Consider the following 27,394-nt stretch of genomic DNA (forward strand, 5'->3'; position numbering starts at 1 on the left):
GTGGGCGTAGATGAAGTTTTTAATCTTTACAAAACCGTGCTGGTTAGTGCGCCCAAGTATAGTAATCTCTTGAGTTTGTTGGTTTAATGAAGCAGCGGGATGCAGAGATAAGGTTACATTTACTCAGCGAAGGTTCTATAGTGTATAGTAGAGAAAAAGGTAGCAGTGATAATATTGAATAGAGAGCAAAAATTGCTTCCTGATATTAAGTTGACACACTCTGGAATGTTTCCAGACACAAGGTGACTTACATGGAGCTCCCTTGAGCAGGAGTGGGGAGGGATGCCCATAATCTATATCTAAATCCTCCCTTAGGAAGTTGAGAGCTAAGGTGGTACCAAAAAAAGACCCTTCTTGAAATATATGAAATATATATGAATATACACTTACCCGTGATTAAATTAAACCTGCCTTCTGGTTCATGAAGAACTAGATCTTCATGAAACTAAGACAGAATGAAATACTATGGTGTTGAGCACGCAGAAGCAAAAGAGTCCAGATTTTACAAAATGGCCAAAAATACTAGGTGCTATTTTGTTTTTCAGTTTAGTCCGAAGTGTGAAACACACAGTTCTTTAAAAAAAAAAACACCAGCCATAGATTCTTGTCTTCATGCATGAGTCATAAACTGTGATCAGTACTCATTCCAATTAGCCCCTCACTCTTGAACTCTGACGGTTTACTGTTGACTTTCACTTTAAACTTTTTCAACGGGGTGCAAAAAATAAATTACCTTCTGAAGCTGGTAATCCACAAAATGGCTCAAAAGGCCTGTGACTAGTCATGTTTCTAAAATAATTAATATAATAGGAAAATTGTTCATGGAAGAACTAAGAAAGAATACTTTTTCAAATCTGAGTGGCCAGAAGAAAGATAGGGAAGAGAGGTATCTAAAGAACAAGAACACTTTCCTGTGTCCTCCTTTCTTCCCCTTTCAGACCCCTTTTGAGGAGAAAGGGGAAGATATCCCATTGCACAATTCAGAACTGTGGAATGTGCAGAGTTCCAGCAAGAGTGCAGAAGAGTGGTTTTGCTTCCATCTACCTTTTTCTGCTTACTGTAGCATTCTGGGTTGGTTTTTTGTTGTTGTTTGATTGGTTAGTATTCTCCCCCCCACCCCACCAAAAACCAAGCAAACAAACAAACAAACAAAACCAGCAAGTAGTCTGGAGTATGAGTCTTCTGCTTAAATTGCTGATTTGACCTAAAAGCTCAGGACTTCACTGGAAAAGATTTTGCTCTGGGGGTAGATCTGGCCAGTTCAGATGGGTGGGAACAGGGAGAAGCGAGTGCTCAGGTGGCAGGGCTGAGGCTGGGTCTGTTTTAAAGGCCAGGGGTGTGTGTGTGTGGCGGGAATAAAGATCTGAGATACAGAGAGAGCAACTGACTTGTCCAGAGTTGCACAAGAAGTCTGTGGGAAAGGAGGACTCAAGTCAGTGGTAGGTACCTGGTTAGCAAACTAATGTACTTCTCTTTTTTTCCTTTCTCTTTTCTCTAGAAAAGTGATTTTTAGGTCTAGCAACTCACTGAGACCTTAGCAAAGTTTATTGTTAATTTTGTATATGCAATTTCTCTGAGATCATCACAAAGTTGTGCACTTTTATTCCTTGGATGCACAATGGATAGTTTTGCTTTTACATTTACTTTTCCTTGTCTTCAAGGTGTAGCACTTCAGCACTTTTGCTTTTGCAAAAGCACAGGACTGCAGCTTCCTTCTTTGCTCCTACTGCAAGGAACGTTTAATTTCAATTTTCAGTGGCTGGGCTTCATTGCCGGAAATGACCGTAGTGATTGAAGTTCCTCATAGCCTGAACACAAAATCGACTTGTAGCTTGGCGCACTAAGGAAACACTTCATGATCTATGGTGACTTTCTGCACGGGGAAATATGCAAAACCCCGATGCTCATGAAAACACAGGCTTGCAGTCCCAGCCGCCTCTTGAGGAGCAGAATTATGGAGCTACTGCAGCACGTGTGAGACAAGGTCCATCCGTGTCTGTGCCAAGGAACAGTCCAGCAAAGAGAGATTACCTGGTAGCTGCTGTGCTGTGCTATGCAAATTTGATAAATTTCATGGACTGGTTTATTGTACCAGGTGAGAGCCTTTTTTCTCCTTCTAAGGAAAAAGTAAGTTAAGTTTTCAACAGTTCTACTTACTCTGTAGTTACAAATGTTTTCTAAAGTAAGGATATGCTTTATGTCTTTTTAATCTTTCTCACCTGCTTTAGCCTGTTGGTCATACTCTTATGACCAATTATAACTCTTGAAAGACCAATAAATAACGTAGTAGTTATTAATGTTTAGTAGAATACTTATAAAAATCATGTTTGTTAAATGCTTAACTTTTATATTTTAAAATCTAAGTCTCTTATAAACAGACTTTAGCATACAGAGCAACTAGTCTATTTTTGTGTCTGGATTCTACAGAGATTTGACTAAGAAGCTTCCCTGTATTGTATACAGCAGCTTACCAGGTGTTCTTTGCATCTAGCAGATTAGATATGGCATTCCTTTATCTGAAGAATAGTTATGCCATTCCCCTCATTAAAAGTCCAAAAATTATGTTGTCTTTGTTCAAATTTGTTTAGGGGAGGCTTAACTTCCTCATGATCTGCTGGAAACGGTGTGATTTCTGCAATGAAGAGTGTAACATGGTTGTGTCAAGAGAATGGAGACCCACTTCCCTAAGCATCACCTACCCAATTTACAACTTGTATTCTAATAAATAATATCCTCCTTCCAAAGTGTAATTTTAAAATATTTTTTCTACCTAGCCGTGAACACGAAAGCATTGCTTCTAGTAAACTGGTGGGAGATCTATGTTTTTTGCTCCCATGTAAACTGCAGTATGTTTAAATTCTTCTGTTTAGCTTCTCCTGAACATCTACCATGCTTCCTGGGGTCTGATATATAAATTGGGAGGAAATGCTTGTTGTGAGCTTGCTATATTTTACTTCTGAGTGGCCTGGAAATCATAAGTGTTTTAAAACCTTGAAAAAGCCCAAAGGATGAATTGTTAAATTTGGAATTAATATCTAGTGACAGTACACAAGATAATTATTTTTACTACTTAGATAATTCAGAAATTTAAGAAATTCAGTCAATATCTTTAAAAATTGAGAGGCTAGTGGGTTTAGGACTTAAAAAATTTTTTTCTTTTGAATACTTCTTAACCACACACATAGGAGGGAAGGAAACAAGTAGGAGTGCATGCTGAATGATATTGCAAGACTCTCAGTGAAAAACTTCCATGTGTGAGTTCTATTGTCAAGTAACTTTCCCTGGAGAAGGGCAGGAGACAGGAGAGCATGAAAACATCTTCGAGCAAGCACTGGGATGCCAGGCGGGTATTAAATACCGGCAGTCATTTGGCTCATTCCAGGCTTTGACCTGTTCTTTGGCTCCTCTACATGCTAAGATCTTAATATTTTCAAGAAGGCCTGTGAAGTAAAGCTGGTCTCCTTGTTAACATGCTCAGTTTTTGTGCGTGAGGTACCTTCAGGGACACGGACGAGGTGGGGATAGTGTCCAGGCCTTTGAAATATCAAACATCTAATTTAATGACAATATATGACCGAAACACTTTTCAGTTAACTCTATAACCTCTTGGGCCATGGGGGAAATCTGTAAATTGCAGTTTATATCACAGCAATATATTGTTCATCTGCTAGAATTCAGCGGCATTGCAGAATTCCTGCATCAGTACTTTTGAGTTTGGCTGTCCATATGTCTGAATATATAATTAAATATAAGTTAACAGGAAAGTGAGGAAGGAGCAGCTTCAGTATCTGTTTGAAAGTAAGCCGGTGGCAGTTATGAAGTTGTGGTTTCCGGGCAGTTTTGCTCACAGGCTTTGACAGAGTTTGCATCAATCTTCACTCAGAAAACAAGCGCTTCCACTTGTCTGCTGGAATTGAGTCTTCAGTTTGCTAATAACAGTGATCAGACATACTTTCCCCTCTGATCTGTTACCCTGTTCCAAGCTGTTCAGATCAATGCTCTGTAATTTCCCAATAGCTGGCCAGGCCAGTTATTTCAGTTATTTGGAGGGGATAACATTTTAATGGTGCTCTGTGTGAAAGATAAAGTTGTGGTTCAGTTCAAGTCTTGTGTCAGCTGTGATTCGTACTAAATACCATATCAGTCCAAAACTGAAGTTCCTGTAATACAGCATTTCTATGTGTTGATAATTGGCTACCAGAAAGAATAGAAACAATTCATTGTCTTGTTTTAATTATGAAAAATGTTCTTTCCTAGGACAGGCCTTCAGAAGGTATTTATCATTTTGAATGAAGTCACTGACTTAAACTTCTGAGACCATTAGAAAATTCCTAAATGCAGAATATGTGCAAAAGTCACTGAGAAACAGCTATAAAACCTGCGGTGCTGCTGTTAGGCTGGACCTTGATCTACGCTGAGACATCAGTAAATAGTGAGGACACTGATGATGCTGCAGCTGTGGGGACTGTGCATGGATTTAGCTTTAAACTTGTTGGCTCAAGAACGCTTTGAAGTGGCTGCAGCAGCACAGTGTACGGCATAACACCTAAAATCCACTGTAAGACCAGAGCAGGCACCTCTTGTGAACCTCACCCTGAGCTCCATTCTGCTGCAGATCAGCCTCTGTGAACACAGCAGAAAATTTACACAGAAATTGTTCTGCTAAGTGGTGGCTTCATCCTCTTAACAATGCTTTGATTTTGACTATTTCGGCAAAACTGAAGCTGCATGATAAGAAATTCCTTTTTTAATTTTTATCTTTCAATATCAGAGTAAGCTTATACTTGTTCAAAGCAGCATCTTCTGCTATTTTTTTTTTTTTTCAGGAATATAATGCAGAAATGCAAGATAGGTGAGATGATAGATCTGCAGCCTTGGCATGATGTAGAGATGAAAGTGACCTTTATGTCTCAACAGCATTCATGCATCCACGAGGTGCCAGCCATGGATCTTCCCACAGTTTCTTGCTTGTGTGTCTTTCTTCCACACTTTTTGACATCTCTTCTAACCTTTTTTTTGATCCACATTACAGTTGTATTTTCCTGGCTATGGGCTGATTTGCGCACCATTGACTAATGAAGACTGTAGCCATTTGCATCCTGAAAAATCCAACATGCGCTAATTAGAATACTGTATATAATGAAAATATTAACAGTTATTCTTAACAGAAGGAATTTCAACTCATCTTAACATTTTAAGGTCATTAAGAAAATGTTAGGATTAGTTATATGTAGATAGCAATCTCCTGGCTACAAAACTTTGCCACAGTTCTGTTCCACATCGTGTCCATTAAACTTTGAATTGTAAACTGTTTATGTGCTTACCTGCTAATGGTGCAAAAGAAACAGAACAGTTGTGATTTAAATAGCGAGTAAACTGACTCTCGTAATACCCATAAGTGGAAGATCATTGATTTTATCTATAATGATAAGAATTTTTAATTATCTGTGTATCTGTGCTTGTGGTAGAGTAACAGTTTACATGTCAGCTAGCAAGCTAAATGTGCTGCTTGTTCCTGCGAGCCCTGTTCTTGAGATAAATCTGTGAGGTGGCAAACAAACAGCATCACAAGGACTGAGCAGGGCCCTTCACTGTCATTACGTGTTTCACTCTCTTGCAGGGATCCTGTTAGATATACAGAAATACTTCGAGCTTAGCGATGGGGATACAGGTCTGCTGCAAACAGGTAATAAAATCTCTTCACATAGTTTACTTTGCCTTGCATCTAGGTGGTCTGTTCCTAAAACACAGTCTAGTTATTTATTTTTTCTAGTTCCTACTCATGTGTGGTATTGCTCACTTCCACTTGTGGGCAGGCTGACTATACTGCAAAACTGAAAGTCTTTGGTTTAGGGAAGGCTGGAGCTGAGTCCTTCAAAAATCCCACAGTATGTGAATCACAAAAGATGAAGGAACTTCTCAAGAAATATAGAACTTGAGAAATTCACACACGTTTTATTTTTATATAGGTTTTTTTGAATCTGCATCTATCTTTTTCTAAATATCAGCCAACCTACTAGTTCTATGAACTCAGCCTGCCTTTAACCTCCTCCTTAAAAAATAACCTGAGTTTGTCTGAAAGGTGAGGAGTGCATATGATGAAAATAATTTGACCAATATTGTCTTTGCTCCTTCTTGGATTTCCAGTCTTCATCTTGTGTTACATGCTGGCTGCCCCCATCTTTGGATACCTCGGTGACCGGTACAATAGGAAAATCATCCTTGGAGCTGGTATTTTCTTCTGGTCTGGTGTAACATTAGGCAGTTCATTCATGAATGAATTGGTACGTTGATTTTTCAGAGGGTACTACGAAAACAATCTGCATGTGTCTTGCAGGAGCTGATAGAGTCCTCCTCTGATCACAGATGTGATCAGTGAGCACTCACTCCCCAAGCCTGGACTAAGTGGTCTTTGTGTAGGAGCACTTTATGGGATGGCGGAGTCCAGCCTAGGCAACGGAGAACTCACACATTACTGTTGCAATTGACGGGATCTTATTTTTGTCCCGAATTCTGTTAATTATGACCTTGCAGTGTTGCAGCTTGTTCGGCAAGCTTGTGGTCTGTTCACCCTGCCCTGTAATTCCCTCTGGGTGTCACTCTAAGAAGTCACTGCTGTGTAGAAAGTAGAAAGCACAGCAGTGGGGTGTGAGGGAAGCAGGTGTGAGTGCAGGGAATACAGACATATGCAACAGGCAGTTGAATTCTTATTTCCTCTGACACATTTGATCCACTAAAATGCACCTCTTTAATAGTAAGCTTGCTTTCTTTCTCATATGTTGTTGGTTTTTTTTACTATAATTTGTCTTTTGTCTGCAGTACTACTGGATATTCTTTCTTTCACGAGGACTAGTTGGCATCGGCACGGCCAGTTTTTCCACAATAGCACCTACCATCATTGCAGACCTGTTTGAGGAAGGAAAAAGGACCACGATGTTATCTATCTTTTATATCTTCATTCCAGTGGGAAGGTTGGTTTTCTTGCTAGTAACTGACCTGCCTTTTGAAATTCTGTCTGACCTCACCTGCAATTCAATGTACCGTGAGCCTTGATTAGACAGATTTTGATGTATACCTGCACTGGCTCTTGCAAAAGGATTTGTCACTTACTTTGAATGTTTAAATAGAGCTGGTTAAGCTTATTTCTTTATTTACCTTGAAGAAAAAATTGCTTTTTTCGACCAGGTTTTTTTAGGGAGAATCTAAACTCTGAAAACTGGTAGACTTTGGATAAAATATTGAATCAATTCTAAAAGAAATACGTGCAGGGGTTACGTGATTTATTTCTGGGTTTTGGAAGACAAAAGTTTTCAGATATTTGTTTACCTGGCAGATTTTTCAAGAACTCTCCGTTAAATGCTTCCCAAGGAAGAACTGGCACTTCCCTCTCCTCTTTTAGTTAAGTTGACACTGTGTCTGAAGAAGAGGTGGAGAAGGGTTTTTAAGTGGTTTGGAGGCATCCTATTTATTAGAGCAGGCAGCCAAGGCTGAGCCCACAAGGCAGATTAAAACAAAAGGAATCCCTACAGGACTTAATACAGGTGGCTACCCCAGAAAAGAGTAAATAATAAACTTTATGGGCTGTCTGACCTGGGTTTGCAGTGGCAGTCTACAGAATGTGTATTCCAAGAGGAATCTGGGACATTGTTGCCACCATCTCAAGTCTGCTCAGAGAAGGTTAGACTCTTTTTAATGCTGGCTGGCAAGCAGATTGGCATAGACCGTGAGGGTTGTTTCTCTTTATCTGTTTCGAAAACTATGACAGAATACTTCTCTGTACTCTCCTTAGCTGGCAAGCTGTCATCTCAGCCAGTAAGAAGTCGTTGGTGCCAACTGATTATTCCTTTCTGTTGCTTCCAGTGGTCTCGGTTATGTCCTGGCAGCCGGCATGGCAGAGGCCACAGGGGACTGGCACTGGGCATTCAGGGTGAGTTATTCCCTTCCACTCATGGGGCTGAGCCATTCACTGTAAAATCAGCATAATCACCGGGGTCTAGATTACTTATGTTCATTGTGTTAGAAGAGGTGAGCAGTGGAGGGACTTTCTGCTGACTGGTCATGAAGTTGGTGTTTAAGAGAAGTCTTCCTGCAGGACAAATGATACCCACATCCTGCAGAGTGAGAGCAGGCAGAGGTGACATTGTACAGCAGCCAGGACAGGTGCTGATGTCCCTCTTACCTGAGGACACACTTGCAATGGTTGTCAGTGCACCAAGACCTCCTCAGAGTAAACTGAAAGTAAATTGATTGTTATACTGGTAGCACCAGTATAATTCTTTAGGAAAATAGAGTTTGTTTTCTGAAATGCTGTTGGGAACAACTTCTGTTATTTGAGAGTTTCAAGAAAAAAACCTCTTCTGGTCATGTCATCTTGATGTCTCTTCATACTGAGCACCTAGTGCTTTGGAAATACTTACTCAGATCATTCTTAACTAATCTATAAAATTAACTAGCAAGTACAGAATGAGTGGGGAAGAATGTTTACTGGACTAACAGTCTTGTGTTATTCAGATAACACCGATGACTGTATCAGTAATTCTTGCATTTGTGGCCAGAGTTCTTTCTTCATATGTTTTTATCCAGAATCAGAGACACTGATCATGTATCTGTATGATGGGGAGGTAGAATCTATTATCTTTCCTCCAAAGTCACCATAAATCACCAAAGTCACTTGTCTTCTTCACAAATATGATGTACAAACAGCAAATCTCATATATTTCTGAACATATCTGCGATTCTCCGATATGTAATTCTAACACTGAATTTGAATTGCTGTGGAGTTTTCACTCTAAGAAAAAAGGTATCCTTGATCTAACCAGCCATGTCTCTACAGGTAACTCCTTGCATGGGAGGTCTAGCACTGGTTCTTCTGATTCTACTGGTCCCTCACAGGACCCAGAGAAGGACAGCAGCACACAGAGCTCTGAGCATCTCCGGCACAATACGAGAAGCAGCTGAGAAACCAGGACTACACAGAACTGCCAAGACCACTTGGTGTCAAGATGTCATATCACTGGCCAAGAAGTAAGTGATTTTAGCAAAAAAGGTTCCCTCCACTAAGGAATGACCATTCCATTATTAGAAATGTGGCCAATAAATCCCACTCAGCTCCTTTGTTTTGTATGCTGTACACAAGGTGATTGAAACACCATTAATAAAATCCTTCTTCCACTACATGAATGCTACACAAGAGATTCAAAATTTCTCTGCTTCTGCTATCCTCCCATTTTGAGGAGGAGGAAAGAGGCTAAGTTATAATGGCAGTGTACTCCTATTTAAATGTAACTCTACTTTGTGCTGAGTTTCCCCTTCCCTCTTGCTTTAAGATGTAGGGCAAGCTAGATTGGTAGAAGTGCATGTTTTGCAGGTGTAACTTCATCTGTAATTCTTAGTGCTTGCAGAAGATTTGATCAGCATGTCTCAGGCAGCCTTTATATGGTATATGTGAGCCTGCTGTGCCTCTGGCACAAGAGGTCAGCGTCTATAGGACCCCAATATGGTTTACAAATGATTGTACGTGTATTTTGACCAGCTAACCTGTGGCTGACAGACGACCCCTTCCTTTCAACCACAAAAAAATTCAAGTCAACACCAGCTGATCTGCAGGAGCAAGTAAAACACCGATTGCAGCCGGTTTCTCACTCCGGTTACCCTGCAGCCCTTGCTGTGGGCAGGGAGGAAGCACTGGCCAAGCTGCAGAACAGCAGATGCCGCTGTGCCTCTGCGCCAGCCCCGGCTCCGCACCACTGTGCCCGCAGGCTGCTGCCCCAGGGCCAAGATAAGGCTTTTATGAGAGATGTGCCTTCCTGCAACCTTGGCTGTCTCTGGAGTGTTCCTTTTCTAGAAGATCCAGTGTTTTCTAATTGGCAATGAGATTTGCATTCTGTTTGCATCCAGAACAGCAAGTACATTAGAGATCCAGTTTGTTGGATCACAATTTGTAGGCAGGACAGTGTGAACTGAATGAAAAATGAACTCCCCTGAATCAAAAATGAACCTTTCTGACATTTCAACAACTGGACTATTGTTGAAGTTGCTTTTCTACAAAGACATTCCTTGCAACCTCCAGCAATGTTGTAAAAATAGATTTCAATTTTCTTTTCTGTTGCCAACTGATGTCCAAAGCATAAGGACATGCTGCCAAAACCCAGGTAGTTCCACTTTTAATCAAGTCCAAGAGCCATCTATCTTTAGAAGATGAAGAATTAGGTCCATATCTTAACAAGTCCTCTCATCTGGTGGTCACCTGGTCATTTGCAGCACTTTTATTTAGTCTTAACATTTCATACCTTGCTATAGACCTCAAAGGGGACTTTCTCCTAAGCTATTAACTAGAAGGAGACCAGTAAAAAGTTAATTTTCTCCTAGAATAGGGCAGGAAGGAGACAAGATTTGGATAGTTTCTAAAAATGCATCTCCTTTTGTCTGAAAACTCTCTCTGCAGACTGAGCATCTGTTTGTAATTACTCAGGTAGAGTTCAGGAGTGCTTGAGCTGCTGCATCTTAACAGTGTGGAAGACCCAGATGTTACTCTCATTTATATTGGTTACACAAACAACTTAAAACCATCCTGAGGCATTTAGACTTGCACATAGAACACTTTAATTTATCTACTAAGCCATTAAATTCTTGCCCACTCTATTGTAGTTCTGCTCTGAAAAATTTCACAGTAATTGTTTTAGCAGAAATTGGCAATGAAATCTGCAAGAGACCAGGTCTGGGGTTTAATATGAAATCAGTAGGTCATACTCTTTGCTCTAATTAGTACTTCATTGTTGATGTTCATAGATAAAGCCTAATTAAAATTCGTATCTCCAAGGGAGTGCATTTTTTTACCAAGATGTTTGAATTAATTTTGTTATTGCTTAAAATCCTGGATATTGCAGGTAGGCTTTCCCTTTTTCCTCACACACTATTCTTCTAGTATCTCTCATTTTTTTTCTTTTGACTTTCAGCTGGAGTTTTGTCTGGTCCTCGCTGGGTCTGACTGCCATGGCCTTTGTTACTGGCGCCCTGGGAATGTGGGTTCCGCTGTTTCTTTACAGGGCTCAGGTTGTCCAGGGCATTGTGTCTCCGTGCCTCCAAGAATCATGTAATTCATCTAACAGGTGAGGTGCGCACGACTGCGGAAACACACCTGGAAACACTGCACAGTGCTAAATCCCAGTTTGTTTCCAAAGGCAGATGGTAGGATGTGACTGTGAACACTTCTTGTGAATGCAATTGGGTGTGAATGTTAAATTGCTTCCAGGTATGCTGAGACACCCCTATTTGTTTGTTTATAATCACTCAGTTAACTGGAAAGATGCTGCCAGCCCTATTTAAGTGGAAAGAAGGAGCAGGGACGCTTATAGGAAAAAAGGAGCACTGTGCACCCCAAGCTACTTAAATACCCATTTAAGTATGTTTAGATCCAGTGTTTGGTAACTTTCCTATTGCCTTCTTGATAGTCTGGTTTTAAAACTCCTGCTGTGTTGGCCAGGTCACTGTGACTCCCAGCATAAAGCAAGCTTGATGAATTTGAACTAGTATCATATCATTACATCAAGACAGGTTAATTTGGTCTTGTGAGTAACTGCCAGCAGAGCTCCACTCACAGAGGCTGTCCAGATTCATGATAAGTATCAAGCGTTGAATGGGCAAGGGGAATTTACAACAGGACAGGACTTTGAAGTAATCATAATACAACTTTTTGGAGATCACTTTTCCCCAGCTAGGAAGAGATTTTTTTTCCCTTACAATGTGTTACCCAGAATAGAAAAATGTGTTTGCTGTTCCTGTTCCTCTTGAGTCTTCATGGCTACCTGCAATACCAGTGAGCACTGGGACACTTCTATGTACAGACTCACTACTAGTGGCCTCCGCACCAGTGTCCCTACCTTTCTGCTGGAGGTTTCCCAAATCTGGTTTCAGTCTCTGCCTTCACGATGGATTTCCAAGAACTAACGGCTTACTATGTTGTCTTTCCAGGTAAAGACAATTAAAGGGAAAAGCAGTGATCATATCTTGAGTGTGTCTCCTGGTAATGGGGTTCTTTTGCTTTTTGAATTATTTTGCAGTTTAAACTGTTCAGCTGTTTCTGTTAACAGATACAGTTTAAATACTTCCTTTATTTAGCTGAAGGCAATAGCCTATGCTTTGTTTTCTAATCCACCTTCTGAATTATTACTCCACAGTAGTGTTGCTAGAGCAGACATCGTCTTCAGGGAAGTAAAACGGAGCACCTGAGAGTTTAACCTCATGTACTGCTTCCTACAGGGTGTTCTAAAAATAACCTTGGCATAAGCTAGTGCCAGAAGCAGCATAAGGCTGGTTTTAGACTGTTATTCCAGGGGGATGTAAAGAAACATAATATAAACAGCTATATCAGACCTGTAGCTGTCAGTGCACATTTCCAGACCTGCCCGGGGATACTTCCAGGACATTTTCCCCTCTGGCTCTTCAGCAGTCGCAGCCTGTGTTTGAGGATCAGGGCTGTGTCACTTGGACTCCCTGGAAACACAAATTCAAGTGGCACCACAGCTGACTCAAGTCTCATTCCTTTCAAGGCAGTGGGAAGTTTTTGTTCAGGTCTTTGTGCAGACACTTCTGAACAGATCAGACAGAGAAGGGAGCATTCTCAGACCCTAAAAGATCCTATCAGAGCCTTTCCTTGGACTAGGCTTCTGTACTTTCCTACTCCTTGTCAATTAAACTGTGCTTGGATTTAGTTTTAGCTGTTTCCATTTTTCCAGCTGTAGGTTTATTTCAACCGCAATTTACAACACATCAGTCTTCTAAACACAATTCCATAAATGCTTTGATCAACTAGTGTCACGTTGGAACTTGCCTCTCCTGGACAAATATCTAATATGCTTATTCTGCCTAGTGACAATCCATGTTGTCACTATCAAGCTATAGTGAGTGATGGATCAGAATCCTGAAGAACTTACAGGGAGAGTACAAATATGCTTGAAGTTTGTTATCTTGTATAGCAATACTTTTTTTCTTTTTTCTTGTAGAATTATTGAGTTCTTCTTGATCAGCCAGAAAGAAATGAAGTAGTAGATGCACTGTGGTTTAAAGGAATAGATCAAATTCTAGCTGGTTACTCTGCTTTGCAGTCAGAGAAAGCTTAGGAAAATGCACAGAACTTACTCTGTAGCACTCTGAAATATTTAGAAGCACTTGTGCTCTAAACACAATGCTCCTGTCCCCATTTGCCTCAGAATTATGATGCATTAAACAATCAGTGGCACCACTGGTCTTGTTGCAAGAGACTTGCTTTGTCACTAGGATCTCATTTGAGACAGAAAGAAAAGCACATATGGAAGTCTCTTTGGAAGCTGAATCTTCTAAGCTATTCAAACACATACTTTTAAAACGTGAACTTGTCATTCCTGGAGAACACATTTGCATTTGCAGACACACAAAGCTGAGTGGCATTTGAAATTCTGTGTTCAGAAAATCCTACATGGACCTCCCGCTAGTTAACTGTTTGGTATTCTTTGAACCCTTCTGGGAAGGGGTAGGTGTTTCCTATAGTCAGAGAAATTACTCATCTCAGCTGTGCTAACTAGAGGGTTATAATTTAGATGTATATCATTCCCTGTGATAGGATCTCTTCCAAGACAGCAGAGTGTGACACAGAGTTTTTCCATCTGTGTTTTAGGGATGACTGAGTAGATTTGTTCACAGGGTGATCAAGATGTCTGTGTCTCCCCTAAATCACTGGATGTCCAAGGCAGGTCATACTGAGCACCTTGAGCGTGGGTGCATAACGCTGCTCTGTGAATGAGAAAATATCTGCTCCACAGGACAGAGCCTCAGTTGCAGGGGCCTAGTTTCAGTTGGGGCTTGGGATTAAATACGTTTAGAAGGAGCCGGAAGGTTAGATTGAGTGGAATAAAATTCAAGTTCTCCATTAAAGATTCCTCTGAAACTAAAGGTATAAGCTAACTCTTATTTTTTTTCCACAGTATGGTCTTACTATGCTCAACTGAATCCTTTGCTTTGTCACCAGCCTAATATTTGGAGGCATCACCATCGGAACGGGAATCTTGGGTGTCATTGCTGGGGCAGAAGCTGCAAGAAGATTGAGGAAGCTAAACAATAAAGCTGATCCTTTGATCTGTGCCGCAAGCATGTTTGTTTCTGCTCTGTGCCTCTACATAGCTCTGATGGCGGCCCAGACGAACATCCTTTCCACCTTTGTAAGTGCCAAACTGTCTATCATTCAAAAAATGTCTTCTGCGATCCTGGGAAGATAGGGAAGGGGGAGGAGGAGGAGAGGGGTGGCTTTTGCAGAGTTCTCTGCAATCTTCTAGACCATTAAGAGGTTTCAGTGACTTGTGGCGAGGTGGCCTGGCAGCTCTAACACCGCCCACAGCTGTGGTCTGTCCTGTGAAAGCCGCCTTGTGCGTTACTTGGCCCAGTGAAAAGGGCAGCCAGTCAGAGCATTAGAAATCGGGCCTCAGGACCTAGAGAGTCCACCCACATCGAAGAACCGAATAGCAAGCCTGTGTAGTTAGCTGCATGAAGCTAGAGTGTTCCTTTCTAAAAATGTAGTTAAGGGAAGTCTCAATCTTATGTTCATTTTGAATGCTATGTGACTAATTTAGTATTCTTATTTATTTTTGCTCTCTGAATGCTTCAAGATTGTTGTACTTGTGACTGTACAACATGCACAGTTCTTGCTAAGAATAATTTAGCCATCACCTTCAAAGCCTCACATCACTAGCTGATCTTCAAAGTCAAGCTTTTGGCAACGCAAACTGAAGTGTAAATCACTTAAATTCTGTTCTCAGTAAAGGAAAAAAACACAAACTTACAAGGAATGATGAATAGTTCCAAAAACTCCCTGTGAGAGGGAACTGAATGTAAACCTTGCTTAAACTATAATCTGGTAACAGCTAGGGAAAGACACTGAGCTTTTTTCCTCTGACTTCATATCCACAATTACCATGATTAACATAAATAAGAGGACTCAAGTAAAGTTAATTACAGTAATCAACAGTTCTCTGCAAAAGGTTACTTCTTCAGCTTTTTTTTGCTTCTAAGAATAACACTTTTTCAAAGAGGTTTTCCTTTTGACTCCTCAGGAATGTGTGTTCCTGTGGAAAAACACCTTTACACGAAGGGAATAAACAAATGGATTTGCATATCTGAGTGTGTGTACACAAAGCAAAATGTGAAACTGAAGATTATTTTTAGATTCAAGATTGCACACCTGAGTGTCAAAAGAATCGGCCCTTTTCTTTTTCTGCTACTCAGGTTCCCACATGGCCCTGCTCTGACTATGTTCTTCGTTTTTTTTTTTTTTTGTCATTAAAGAAACAGAACAACAGTTTCATTTGCCAGTCTGTGTTATATGAGTGAATCAATATATTGATTTTGAATTTTTTAGAACTGATAAAAATAAATTTGTTTAAAATGTTTCACTCCTTGCAAGGAGCATAGTGTTTTCATGCAGTGTGTTACCTGGGAGGAAATTCTCTCTGTTCCTTAAGTTTCTTCCCATGGGCAGACCAGTTGGTCTCTTAATCAGAGACTTTGCCATTTTGTGTTTGGTTTGATGTGCTTGATCCAGGTGTTCCAACATGCAATGTCAACAATGTGCAGTGTTAATAAATTGTATGTAATCTAAGCATCTGATTCTTCTAGTGCTTTTACCGCTACAGCTGCTTAACGATTTCCTTCCCTGGCACCAGCCGTGCCTCTCCTTGCTTTCCAAACAAGATCTGACACTAGTCATACTGGTGTGAGAATTGGAGTGGCGTGCCAGCTGGTGCATCCAATTTGAAGGTCCCACTGAAATGAATCTTCCATTTGTGTAGGACACTTGCAGGAAAGTGGCTTTCCAGTCGCTGTCTGCTCAGCACTCTGACGTTACCAAACCTGTCTCCATCACTTCACTCTGCGGAAGCTACTGAAGCCAAAAAGCGTCCGTGCATCAGTGTGCAATCATAGTAGTTTCTGTATGGTGCTTTCCACTGGCTTGAGTGGATAATGAAAGGGAACAAGACAGGTTTAATCATTTATAGCCAAAGCTGGAAGAAATGCTTCAAAGCACAAGAATGCTCAAGTTAACATGGAAATGTGACCAGAGTTCCAAGGTTTCTGTTTGGGTCCGTGATCTGAAATGTCATGAGATTTCTCCTCTCTTTCTGCACACCCAATTTGTGAGTTTGAAGAGTATCTTTGAAAAGACAGAGAAAAAATATCTGGTTTTGTTATCTCAGAGGAGGCTCTGTCTAAATCCGTTCCTGTCTCCAAAACAAGATGAAAGACGTGTAAAACGTGTGCTGTCTGCAGTGCAGCAGGTGCTTAGAAAGTGATGGCTGAACCTTGTGACTGGGAACCTTGGACAACAATATTTGGTATTATGGTAACTTAGATTTTAACAGACTTATCTTTGATGGTAACGCTGTACCAGGATGCAGTCTTGCCCTGCAACTTGCCTTTGAAGGGGGTGTTCTGCAGCTCTTGTCTCTGATACACCTGCCTGGCGTGGTTCTTTTTGAAAAGACAGAAATGGGTGATCACTTGTGGTCCAGCCATACTGATTCAACTTTTTCAACCTGTTCATCAGTGGCCTGGATGACTGAGTGCACCCTCGGCGAGTTTGCTGAGGACACCAAACTGGGAGGAAGGGTTGATGCACCAGAAGGCTGTGCTGCCATTCAGCAAGATACCGTGATACAATCTGTGGAATGATTTATTACCTTCTAAAACTGTCTGGGTTACAACTACAACTGCAATCCACATAAGACCTTAGGAAAGAAGAGAAAAGCTAGCAAAGTTGTGTCTCTAATGTTAACACAATTCTGTATGAAATAATTACTCTCTGCAGTATGAGGCCTTAGCCATGAATATCACATTTTCTTATTGTGTAAAATTTTTCAATAATTCCTGTTCTTTCAAACTCTAGGTTGAAAGCATAACTTATTTCCTAAAGATGAATTCTTCCTAGGACAATGTAGATTACCCCTCTGCAAAGATCTGATCATTTGCCAGTATGCCTTTCTTAGGACTGTGTTTTCATCATCCAGACACAACATCTTGACCAAGACCTTACAAACAAGGTGCTAGCACCTGTTGTTATAATGGATTTTATTTCCTAGGTGCCATCTGACTTGTGGCCTGTGTCACTAAATAGATTCTGCCTTATAGAACTGCTCCGGCATAATAGTGCAGCTTTAATGCTTTCCTCAAGGATCAATCAGTCTGTACAGCCTGATCAAATCCATGTCCAAGGCTGGCTGAAAGGGTTAATCTTTCCTAAGACCACAGCTGTGAGGTTGGTTGGGGTCCCTGCCCCTTTTCCTGATGGCTGGGTCTCCATCTGTGCTGAATCAGGAAATTCCCACAGGGCACCGAGGCCTTGAGGCTGCTTGTCTCTTGGAGTTCATTTCATTTGGAAGTTCTGTCTCTGAAGGAGCCTTTAACAATACTTATACTGACACAGAGGTGTTCTACTGGTTTCATTTGGAAACCAAGCAAAGGGAGATCTTTGAGCACTTTTTAAACCTGTGGTGGATGTTTCTCTTCACAGGCTCTTGCTTTCCTCTTCTTGGGTTCAGCAGTTCACTACGGCTTATGCGGGAGGATGGTATATGTTTCCTATTTTAGCTCCTCTGCTGAGGATTTGTGACACAAAGCAACTCATTTACCTTCTCTGGTTCCTTTTCCCCCTTTTAAGATGAAGTTAGTGTTTGTGAGCATAGACAGAGATGTTTAGTTTGTAAGTAGATGGGTATGTACAACAACTCTTACATAGATAAGCACAGTCAGTGAGCCTGCCTTCATCTTCACAATGAAGGACAATGCAGTGTGTATAGTCACTGCTTTATTTTTTTTTCTTTTGCAGATTTTTATTGCCTTTGGAGAACTGTTTTTATCTGTAAACTGGGCTGTTGTCACAGACATACTGTTGGTAAGTTCTTGTGAAACTGTTTCCTTATTTTGAGTTTTTCAGCTTTTCTCAACATAATATCATAGAATCATTTTGGTTGGAAGAGACCCTTAAGATCATTGAGTCCAACCACATTGTTCAAAACCTTCTTCTGTGGGGTCACCATGTTACGGAACTGTGGGCGTGACTGTAACCCCAGCATTTCATGTAGGACATTACCTGAGAAACAGAGATTGTTGAGGCAAGTGTGGCGCAGGCAAAATGCTGATGCAGTTGGTACTGATAGGAGGCAAAGTAGGGAAATTGTGTGAAGGCATCATGACCAGTGAGAGAAGACCCAGAGGTAAGGGCACAGCAGAACAGAAATCTCTGGCTGTTTCCCATCCTCAGGCAAATGGTGGGAAACCAGTAGCTGAAGAGAGCCTGAGCAAGAGCCACGTGAGCATCTTCCATTTTATGTGATAGTTCTTCATTCTAAGGGAGCTCAAATTTCTTTGCAGATTGCTACTTTAAACTTCAGTGTCGTAATAAATCTTTCAGATAAGAACCATAGTGAATGCATTCATATGTAGCACAACATGCAGTGATGTACAATAACATGTCACGAGAGTTTAGAACAGTGAGGAAAACTTGCAGCCTTGGCTCATGTGGGACACAGTTGCCCACAAAGTTGTCATCATAGCTTGCTACCTCAGGAACCGGAAATTTCTAACTGAGGTTGCTGTCACTGTGGTCTTAGTTGCTCAGAAGATACAACTTCCTCGGCATTCCTAACAGCTAACTAGTTTTTACAAGTGGTTGAAAAACTGAGCAGGGATTAAAGTATCTCTATTACAGTGTTCTGTGTAAAAGGATGTCGAAAGTAATAGCCAAATGCTCAGCACCATCTAGTGACAAAAGGGACTCGCTGTGAAGCGCTCCAGAGCTCTCCTTCCGCTGACTTGACCTTGCCTTGTTCACATGAGCCTGTTCATCCTCACACCTCATAGCCTCAAGAGTCTTTCTGAGATGAAGGAATGAACAACTTCTATTTCATGGTTCTTCAACAGAGCATTGCTGATATTGACCGTTGCATTATATTCCAAGTTACTCTTTCATGGTGCTGCTTTCTACATGTCACTTTTCTGCACTCTGGAATTTTAATATAAAAGTAAAAATTGTGGTCAGCATTAGTGAATTGGTTACCTGCTTCAAACCTCATCCAGCAGCAAGAGGGTTTTGTTTCTTCCTTGACTCTCAGGGAATAGTCAGAAGCAATGATCTCATGAGACGAGAGCTGTAGCCTTGAAGCAGTGAACAGGTGCAGGAAAACTATCACTGATTCAAAATGAAATTTTTTATTAGCTTCTGTTTCAGTTTATTTTGAAATCACTGTTTGGTTTGTTTTCAACAGAACCAAGTACTATTACAATTCTCATTCTTCTTCATCAGTTGAAGCACCATTGAAGGATTTTTTTTTTAAGTTTCTCAATTTACTTTTCTTTGAACTCCTACATCTGTATTTTAATTATCTCCCCTGTCATTGTTAAAAAGGCGACATCGCTGAGTTAGATGCTGTTGGTATACGATGGGGAAAGTAAGGCAGGTGATTACTGTCAGCTCTTCCTTCAATTCTTTTCTGAACCCAAACTGCAAATTCTGCAAGGAGCTGTGCTTGCGCTCGGTCTCAGCATAGGCAACGCTGCATCATAGTGCAGCCTGCGGGAAGTCTGTCAGGAGCATCAGTGCTGTATCCTGCATCCATGTAAATCCAGAAGTGGATTAAGTTCTTGTCTCCCAAGTGACTGACACCCCTCATTTGTATTTATTTTGGAAACTTTGGGGTTTATGTACAGCAATATTGTGTCAATTGGCAACAAGCAGGAAGGTAAAAAGTTTGGTGGAGCAGAGCTGGGCAGTGGTGTGTTCCCCCAGAGCAGCCATTCAGTGTATTATCATCAGTGTGCTTTGGGATGCATCTATTGAATTCTAAATGCTATTAATTGTTTTATCAGAAAAAATTATGGAATTCAGCTGAAGTTGTGTATGTCTGCTCATTCAGTGGCAATCTTATTTGAGAGTTGTGTTTCATCCTGCTGAAAACCCATGCGTTCAGTGTATTACTGCTGTTACATTGACTGAAGGGTGCCATAGATAACAACAGTAATTTCTTTTTTTGCATTGTTTGCCTTGTGAACTGGTAGAATTTCTGATAATGCAGCTGGATTTGCTAATGCATGTTCTTATTTTGCCATGAAAATGACTTTTCTTTCTTCCCACATGGCACGACTAGGCAGACAATGTAGCTAGGAATTCATTTATCCTGGGACCTGTGGAGCTGAAGACAAAGGAAGATGCTGGCTGAATGATAAGGACTTTCTTCCTTTGTGGTAAATACATCAAGATGCGTTGCATGTAGCAACCTTTGTGCCCCGTATTCAGCTGTAAACATTAAGGTACCTACTGTACAACTCCAGTCGTGATGTGCAAGTGCTGTAGCTGCCTTGCTCACAATACGCTGGATACGGGGAGGCTGTACATGGAGTGTCCCTTATGAAATACGTTTGCCATCTGTGAAGTCATGGGACTCTGTCTTTTAGGGTTTTGGCAGCTAGAAGTGTAGGAGATACTGGAACTGGAAGCTAATATGGGGTTTGGGAAGACTACCAACATGTCCCTGGCTTTGTTTGGAAGTGCCCTGGGAGGTACAGGAGCGTTTACCAGCCTGTCTGTTCCATCTGCTTTCTGAGCTGACAGCTCTGTCACAGTCTGCAGGAGGATCTCTGAAACCTCCAGAGACAGCATGACAGGGTTTGCAAACTACATCTGTTTGGGGCACCCTGCTTATCTGTCAAGGCATCTGGACTGGGATCTCCTAGGAGATGACAGTGTGCAGGATGTCATCTGCATTGTTGTCACAGTGTGGGTGAGTAGGCAGTCGCTGTGGACAGGCAGGATGCTGTGGCCATTTCAAATCACTCTGTGTGGGAGTGTTTGGATTCTTCTTTTCCTGGTGAAGCCTACAGTGCCTTGAGCTCTTGCGTATGGTTTCCATTGTGCAGAAGAACCTGAATAAAGGCAGAGTCTGTATGAGCCTTGTAACTACAGGAAATGTCCTATCCTTATCTTCCATTTTTCTTGTTACAGCTTTGTTCCATGTGTCTCTTGTAGTTACTGATATGAGATATTAAATAAATGTGGTGAGAAAGTGGTGCAGGGCACTGAGAGAGCAAAAATGCATTTATCTGGTCTCATGCCTGCAATGCTCACAATATATTAAGTGCATAACAATATTTGATTTGTATTTCTCAAACACAGCCTGTCATTACCAATAAAAGAAGAGAAATCTGAGTCTAGGACAGATGACGTGCTATCCTTGGAGAGCCAAAAGCTGTCAGTCTCCAGTCTAGTACAGTCTGTCATAGTAACGTTTACTTCCCAAGCTCAGAGTTTTCTGCTGTAGTTTCTTTTTCTCTCTTTCTGTACAAGAGCCTGTTCCCAAAGTGCAGATGCTCATCTGGCACTCCAGGCAGGTTCTGAGAGCAAACGACACTTGGGTGGACTGCATGCCCTCAGTGTGGGCCGCAGTGTGCCAGGAGCATCGTGAGCAGGAGCTGCTGGGCTGTTCCCTCATTCCTCATGAGAGAACATTGTAGAAATACGTTTGTGAGAGACATACAGCATGAAAACCATAGCATTGGGAAGAGCTTGGCATGATGCTCAAACTACAAGATGTAAATTGTGCATTATTCTATGACTGTTTTTGTTTTCAAAATAAAGGGGTTTAGGTGTTTTGATTCTATATGTGCTCCCATCTTCATGCCAAGCACGTATGTTGCGCTGGCTCCTACAGATGGGGGGCTGCAAGAGGGGAAGGAATGCAGTGCTGCAGAGTCCTCTGTCAGCACATCCTGACTGCAAACCCTTAAATTAATATAGCTTATTGTCCTGCTGCTTTCTGCATCTGTGCAGTACAGTTAAAATGCTGCAACGTAGTGGTATGGATAGGTCTTGACTGCACGTGGCACTGAAGTATTTTTTGCTATTATTCTCCCAAGACTAATTAACCTTGGTGTTTCAAACAATGTTGCTTCCTTATCTTCCTTATCTGTCAGTTAATGCAGTTCCACCCACCCTAAATATGTGGCATTGATGTCGCCATTGTGGTATAGCTACATCTGAGTGACAGGTAAATATTTTAAAAATCTGATATTCTGAGGCCTCTTTAAACGCTAAGAATGATAATGAAAATCTAAGTTAAATGTGACAGCAGGATTTTTTTTTCTCCTTCTAAACCCAACTTGTCAGGCATGTTAGTGTTTCCTCAAAGGTGGCTATAGAGCCACAATATAGATTATATACCTTTAGTTTGTCTCTTGGTCAAACACCAGTCACCCTATTAATTAGTGTTTGAGACCCCCTAAGTGATGTTCAGATCAGTTTCCAAAAAAAAAATCAAGGCAGGGAATTGAGGACTGGGAGAATATTCAGCATTTTGTCTCTGATATAAGCAAGTGGTTGGAAGCAAAGGTATGGAGGTTTAAAATTGCTTCTGTCTCATTTTGACTGTGAATGCTTCTTTTGCGTAAATGTATTATTGAAAGAGAGAGACAAATTATATAGAATCATTCTGTACTTCAGGCACAGTTGATCTTCAGTAGCACAGACATAAAGCCCTTACTACCCCCAAATTACTATATTTCATTTAAAAAAAAATAGTTCTAATCTGTGTGATGCTTTGCCGTGTTCTGGATGTGCACTACATCTTCTTCTTCAACTTGTTATTTAAACTGTATGCTCAAAAGCAGAATAATTTCGAGGTATTGTTATTAGAGCAGCTGTATCTCAGGTTCTATCCAGTTGCAAGCAGCAAATTTCTGCCATCAAAGCTCCATCAGGCTTGTGGTCTGGCAGGCTGGGTCCCCTCTCCGTCAGGCTGTGGTCTGCGGGGTCTCAGCTGACATCTAGATCTTTTCTCAGAGGCTGTCAGTGCTGAATCTGTTTGTCAGTAAATCAGTGTGACTGCAGGGCTGTGGCTGGAGGTTTCTGTTAGCGGCGTGGCCACAGGAATCCATACAAGCTGCTGTGAGTCTCCAAATGGAGGCAGGGGAGTCATGGTTTTCCTACTTTATTGTCATTCCTTGTTGTGTGTTGCTTCCTCGAATCTTTTTTTCTTCAACAAAACATTCAGTGTAGTCTTTTGCTCAGAATAACTTCTCTGTCTCCAAACCTGTAAATTGTTTGAATATGAAATATATTAAAATGAATATATTAATCTCTCTAGGATGTTATATAAGTAGTTGGCCGTTCTCATGAGATTCACTCTGTTAATATTCATTCTCTCGTGGGTTGTGTTTTGTTTCAGTATGTTGTGACACCGAGACGGCAGTCCACAGCTATCGCCCTGCAGATTTTGGTGAGCCATTTGCTGGGAGATGCAGGCAGCCCATATCTCATCGGGATTGTAAGTGAATTCTTTTTCCTTAGGGTAAAACTTTCAGAAACTGAAAGACACTCACAGAATTGTAGGCACTTCCTGCTCCAAAACTAGAAATTACTCAAATTGGTGCCTTGTACAGAAAGACATTTTTCTAGACATTTTCACATGCTTGCAACTCCTGGTCCTGTGACACTGCAGATATGTAGAATATAATCCTATACCTATAGCTGTGAGTAGTTCTATGCAGTGTGTAGAAATTTATTTTTATTTTAAATTTGCAAACTCGTACATTTTTGAAGGCGTGCGTTTTTGCAAAGATGGTGTCATGGGTATTGTACTTGGATTTAAGCACTTTCTGCTTAGTTCGTGAGGAGGAAATTAATCAAATACCATTTTACGCCTTGAGACCTGAAACTCTTAGTTTAAATCATAAGGTTTGAAGTCCTGCAATTAGTCAATGCTCTTTTGAAAATCAGAACAAGAGTGACTGCAACAGTTGCTTTTTCATACTACTTGGCATTCAAAGCTCTGGTCTCAAATTACGTTTAACCTTGGATTCCCGTATTGTTTAAGAACTGATTTCTTTGCCCTTTCTCCACTTACTTGATCTCAGGTGCTTCTGGACAAAGCAGCCTGTTTTCTCCTTGCAGTTCACTTGGTTTTGTTCCAGTGGTTGATATCTTTCAGTGTTGTTTTCTTCCTTCCTTCATTATTTTTGATTTAAGACAGAGTAATTCTGCACACAGTAGCTAACCTTTGATTTTTCTGCTTTACTGGACATGGGAGAGAGAGCTGTTGTTCTTGCTTTAAAGTTGTCTTTATATGGAAATTTATTTTCAGAAGTTCACCTCAGGAATATCTGTTCTTTCCCTGTGCCATGCTAACAGTGTTAGGCTAGACAAGGCCAGACAGAAATGCCCAAGCGAGCCGTTCCTGCAGGCAGAGCCGCTGCTGACCCAGCCAGGGGATCCCCCTCGTCCTCTGCTGGGTGAAAACCAGAGTCCTGCCGGTGTGATCTGTCTGGCAGAGAGGACAGTGCTCTCTCACTGAGAGCTTCCTCCTGCTGGCTCTCTTTTTTTGGCAGATGAAGAGATCACTTTTCTCCTTGCTGTGTATAATGAAACCATTGCCCTCGCACTGATTTGGCTGTATGCACAGGAGAGCAAAATAACTGATATCCCTGTGTCATGAAAAATGGCTGGTATTATGCACAAAAATGGGAGATATTTTAAAAGCTGAAATATGTCTTGTGCGTTCTCCCTTCTTTGACTATTCTGTTGATTTATGCTTGCTGCCTGAAAGATGAAAATGTTTGTATCTCCTACCCACTATTCTTCGCCACTTTTGAGGCACAGGCAGAATTGAGTTTTCCTGCTGAATGTGCTGCTGCATCTTGCCAGTACCTGTGTGCAGAATACTTCTGCAGTACCTTGCATGCGGTGGCCTTAAGTAGCAGCTGTCTGAAACGTGTGAAGACAAAAAAAGCTTATCCAGATGAGATTAACCTCAGGAAACCTTGCAACTTTGCAAAGAACAGAGACAGTAAATCCAGGAATAAAACTGCCGTATGTCCAAGTGGGATCCTGTGCAATGAGCACAGAATTGTCTTCTGGAATGCTGCTGTGAATGAAAATACCAACACTGCCCGTGTCTGCTGTTGATTAACCACCGAATCTTCTGCATTCATGTCTTGCTATTGTTTACTAACCCGCTTCGGCTAAACCTTTAGCTTAAAAACTGGCTGCAGAGTTGAGGAACAGTCTCTTTCAGAGTTTGTCTTTCTTCCCTTTGTGCTCCAGAGATTTTCTTACAAAGGATTTTAAAGTTAAACACATTAAGGTCATATTTTGGCCATTGTGCTTGATGTATTCCCTCAGTGCTCATTTAGAGTTGATCTTGCTCTTATCCTCCTAAACTGTCATAAATAATCATATTGAACGCAGCGAAGGTTGAAGAGTCTCACATTTATGTATTTCAAGTCACGTAGCATATTCTAACCATCAAGAACAAATGGGGAATAAAAAGGACTGCATTCAACATTCATCTTTTTGTTTATGCTAAGAGGAGATTTTAAGTTCCTGGGCTGAGTATTGAATCTTATTGAGTTCCTTGAAATCAGCTTTTCTTTCTGTCTACAAAAATAAAATTAATGTTTATAATTTATAGCTTTTACAGCCTCATCCTCCCACCAGTGCAAAAAGCAGCTGCCTGATATCTTCTTTATCCCAGCTCCTCACAATGTCACCCCATGGCTCCTCAGATGCCTTTGGCTCCAAAGCAGATTCTACTTTTGTGTCTCAAATGAATTTCCAGCGCTTCCCTTTTAACAAGTGTTGCTGCTTGTGCATGCATTGATGCTGATCCTGTTTAAGGATGGATGAAGTTATCAAATAACATCAAGAAATTATAAAGGTCATTGCCCATTGTCTGTCCTGTGCTAGCTCGCTGGAGATGGGCTAGAAAATGAGTTAATGTTTACCAAACATTATAACCATTGGTTGCAGTATTTCCTACTCTTGTGACTGGAGGCACTGGAGGTATAAAAGAACATGGGATTCCTTGACCGAATGGAAGCTGGACAGCAGTGAAGTTTAGGTGTATGGGTATGTAGTTCTGGGTTTGACAAACTTTGGTAGCAGGCTTTTCGTCCCTGTCTGCCTGGTTTAATTCTTTTCAAGGATCACACAGTCTGCTTAACCCAAGAGAGGAGGATGATGATGATGATGATGATGTTATCGCAGATTAATGACAGCCTTGTTCTCTCCCTAGATCTCCAATGCCATCCAGGCCAGGAACGCTCACTCATTCCGGTGGAGTTTCTGGAGCATGCAGTACAGCTTCATCCTCTGTGCTTTCATTGGGGTCTTTGGAGGAGGATTTTTCCTCCTGACATCTTTCTACATTGAGGAGGATCGTAAGGAAGCAGAGAAGCGTTGAGGTTTCTATATATGTTTATAACTTTTAAACCTATATCTGATTGCTTTCCTGTTTGTACACTAGCCATGATATTGGCTCTGTAAAGTTAAACCACAAATGTCTGCATTATGGTAATACCATGTTAGTTTCTATAAAAAAATAAAGAACACGCAAGCATCAGGGAAGTGCTATTAGTGCAACCTGCAAAATGCTGCAGTGCACAGAGATAATAAAACAGCTTCACTACAGGTAATGCACCGGACTTCACGAAAGGTGCGGTTCTGTTTTGACTCGGCTCTTTCTCAGCCCAGTAAACCAGTCCTAGCTCTCTGTAATACTTTTCCCTCTTCCCTGAAAGAACCCATATTCAAAGTGTAAAAGACCTGAAGAAAACTTGTTGAATTGGACAGAACACTGTCCTTAAACACCTAGATTCTTACAAGTTCTTTCTGCTCTGACTTGGTTCTCTAGGTACCAGAAATGAATGCTGTCTTTTGAATGTAGATGAACTCTGGTGCAAGATTTGCAAAGAAGAAAAGAATGTCCTCCCTTTTTTTCTTCCCATTTTACTTAATGATGTGCAGCTAGAGAAAAGGCCAAATAACGATTCCTCCATATGGCAGAAAATCCTGCATATTGACTTTTTTGGTTGCTTTTGACTGTGAGTCAAAAATTGCTACGGCATTGGCATATGGCAACCCCCCCCATCTGCAAAAGATGCGCGAGCGTTCTGGGGAATGGGGAGCTGCAGCCGGCAGCGCACAGAGCTGGCACAGCCACCACTGCCCACCTGCATGAGACGGGAGCGTTTAAGGCACAATGTCTCGTGGAGGTTAGGAAGGGAGGGCTATGAATTCTCAGCAGGATGTAGAATTTGCCTGTAGAGTTTGGAAAATGTAAGTAATACAAAAAGTGTTTTCAGTTGCCTGAAGTGACCAAGAGGAGCAGAAACTATTAAAGTCAGTGTCACATTTGAGAGCGGAGGGTTGTGATCATTTTCTGTGTAATATGTCAACGGCCTCTCTATAATCTTGTGATGCTCTGCAGAGTATCCTCAGGACTCGAGTAAGTATCTCCTGTCAGGATTGAACAGCAATAGCTGTAAAACCACTTAAATATAATGATCCATTTGAGCTCTTATCTCCAAAGTGCATAAGACTTTGGAT

At 41.2% G+C, this 27,394-nt stretch overlaps 1 protein-coding gene across 1 annotated transcript; it reads left to right on the forward strand.

Moving 5' to 3' along the window:
* The first annotated feature begins 1,887 nt into the window (after positions 1 to 1,887).
* LOC135995860 (protein spinster homolog 3-like) lies at positions 1,888 to 26,249 on the forward strand. The gene is made up of 11 exons (XM_065647452.1): positions 1,888 to 2,095; positions 5,621 to 5,686; positions 6,148 to 6,284; positions 6,820 to 6,971; positions 7,861 to 7,927; positions 8,834 to 9,024; positions 10,956 to 11,108; positions 14,003 to 14,192; positions 17,849 to 17,914; positions 23,238 to 23,336; positions 26,082 to 26,249. The coding sequence occupies exons 1-11, from the start codon at positions 1,888 to 1,890 to the stop codon at positions 26,247 to 26,249; spliced, it is 1,497 nt and encodes a 498-aa protein (XP_065503524.1).
* The last annotated feature ends 1,145 nt before the right edge of the window (positions 26,250 to 27,394 follow it).

This window comes from Caloenas nicobarica, chromosome 17, assembly GCF_036013445.1.
Source record: "Caloenas nicobarica isolate bCalNic1 chromosome 17, bCalNic1.hap1, whole genome shotgun sequence".
Taxonomy (NCBI): domain Eukaryota; kingdom Metazoa; phylum Chordata; class Aves; order Columbiformes; family Columbidae; genus Caloenas; species Caloenas nicobarica.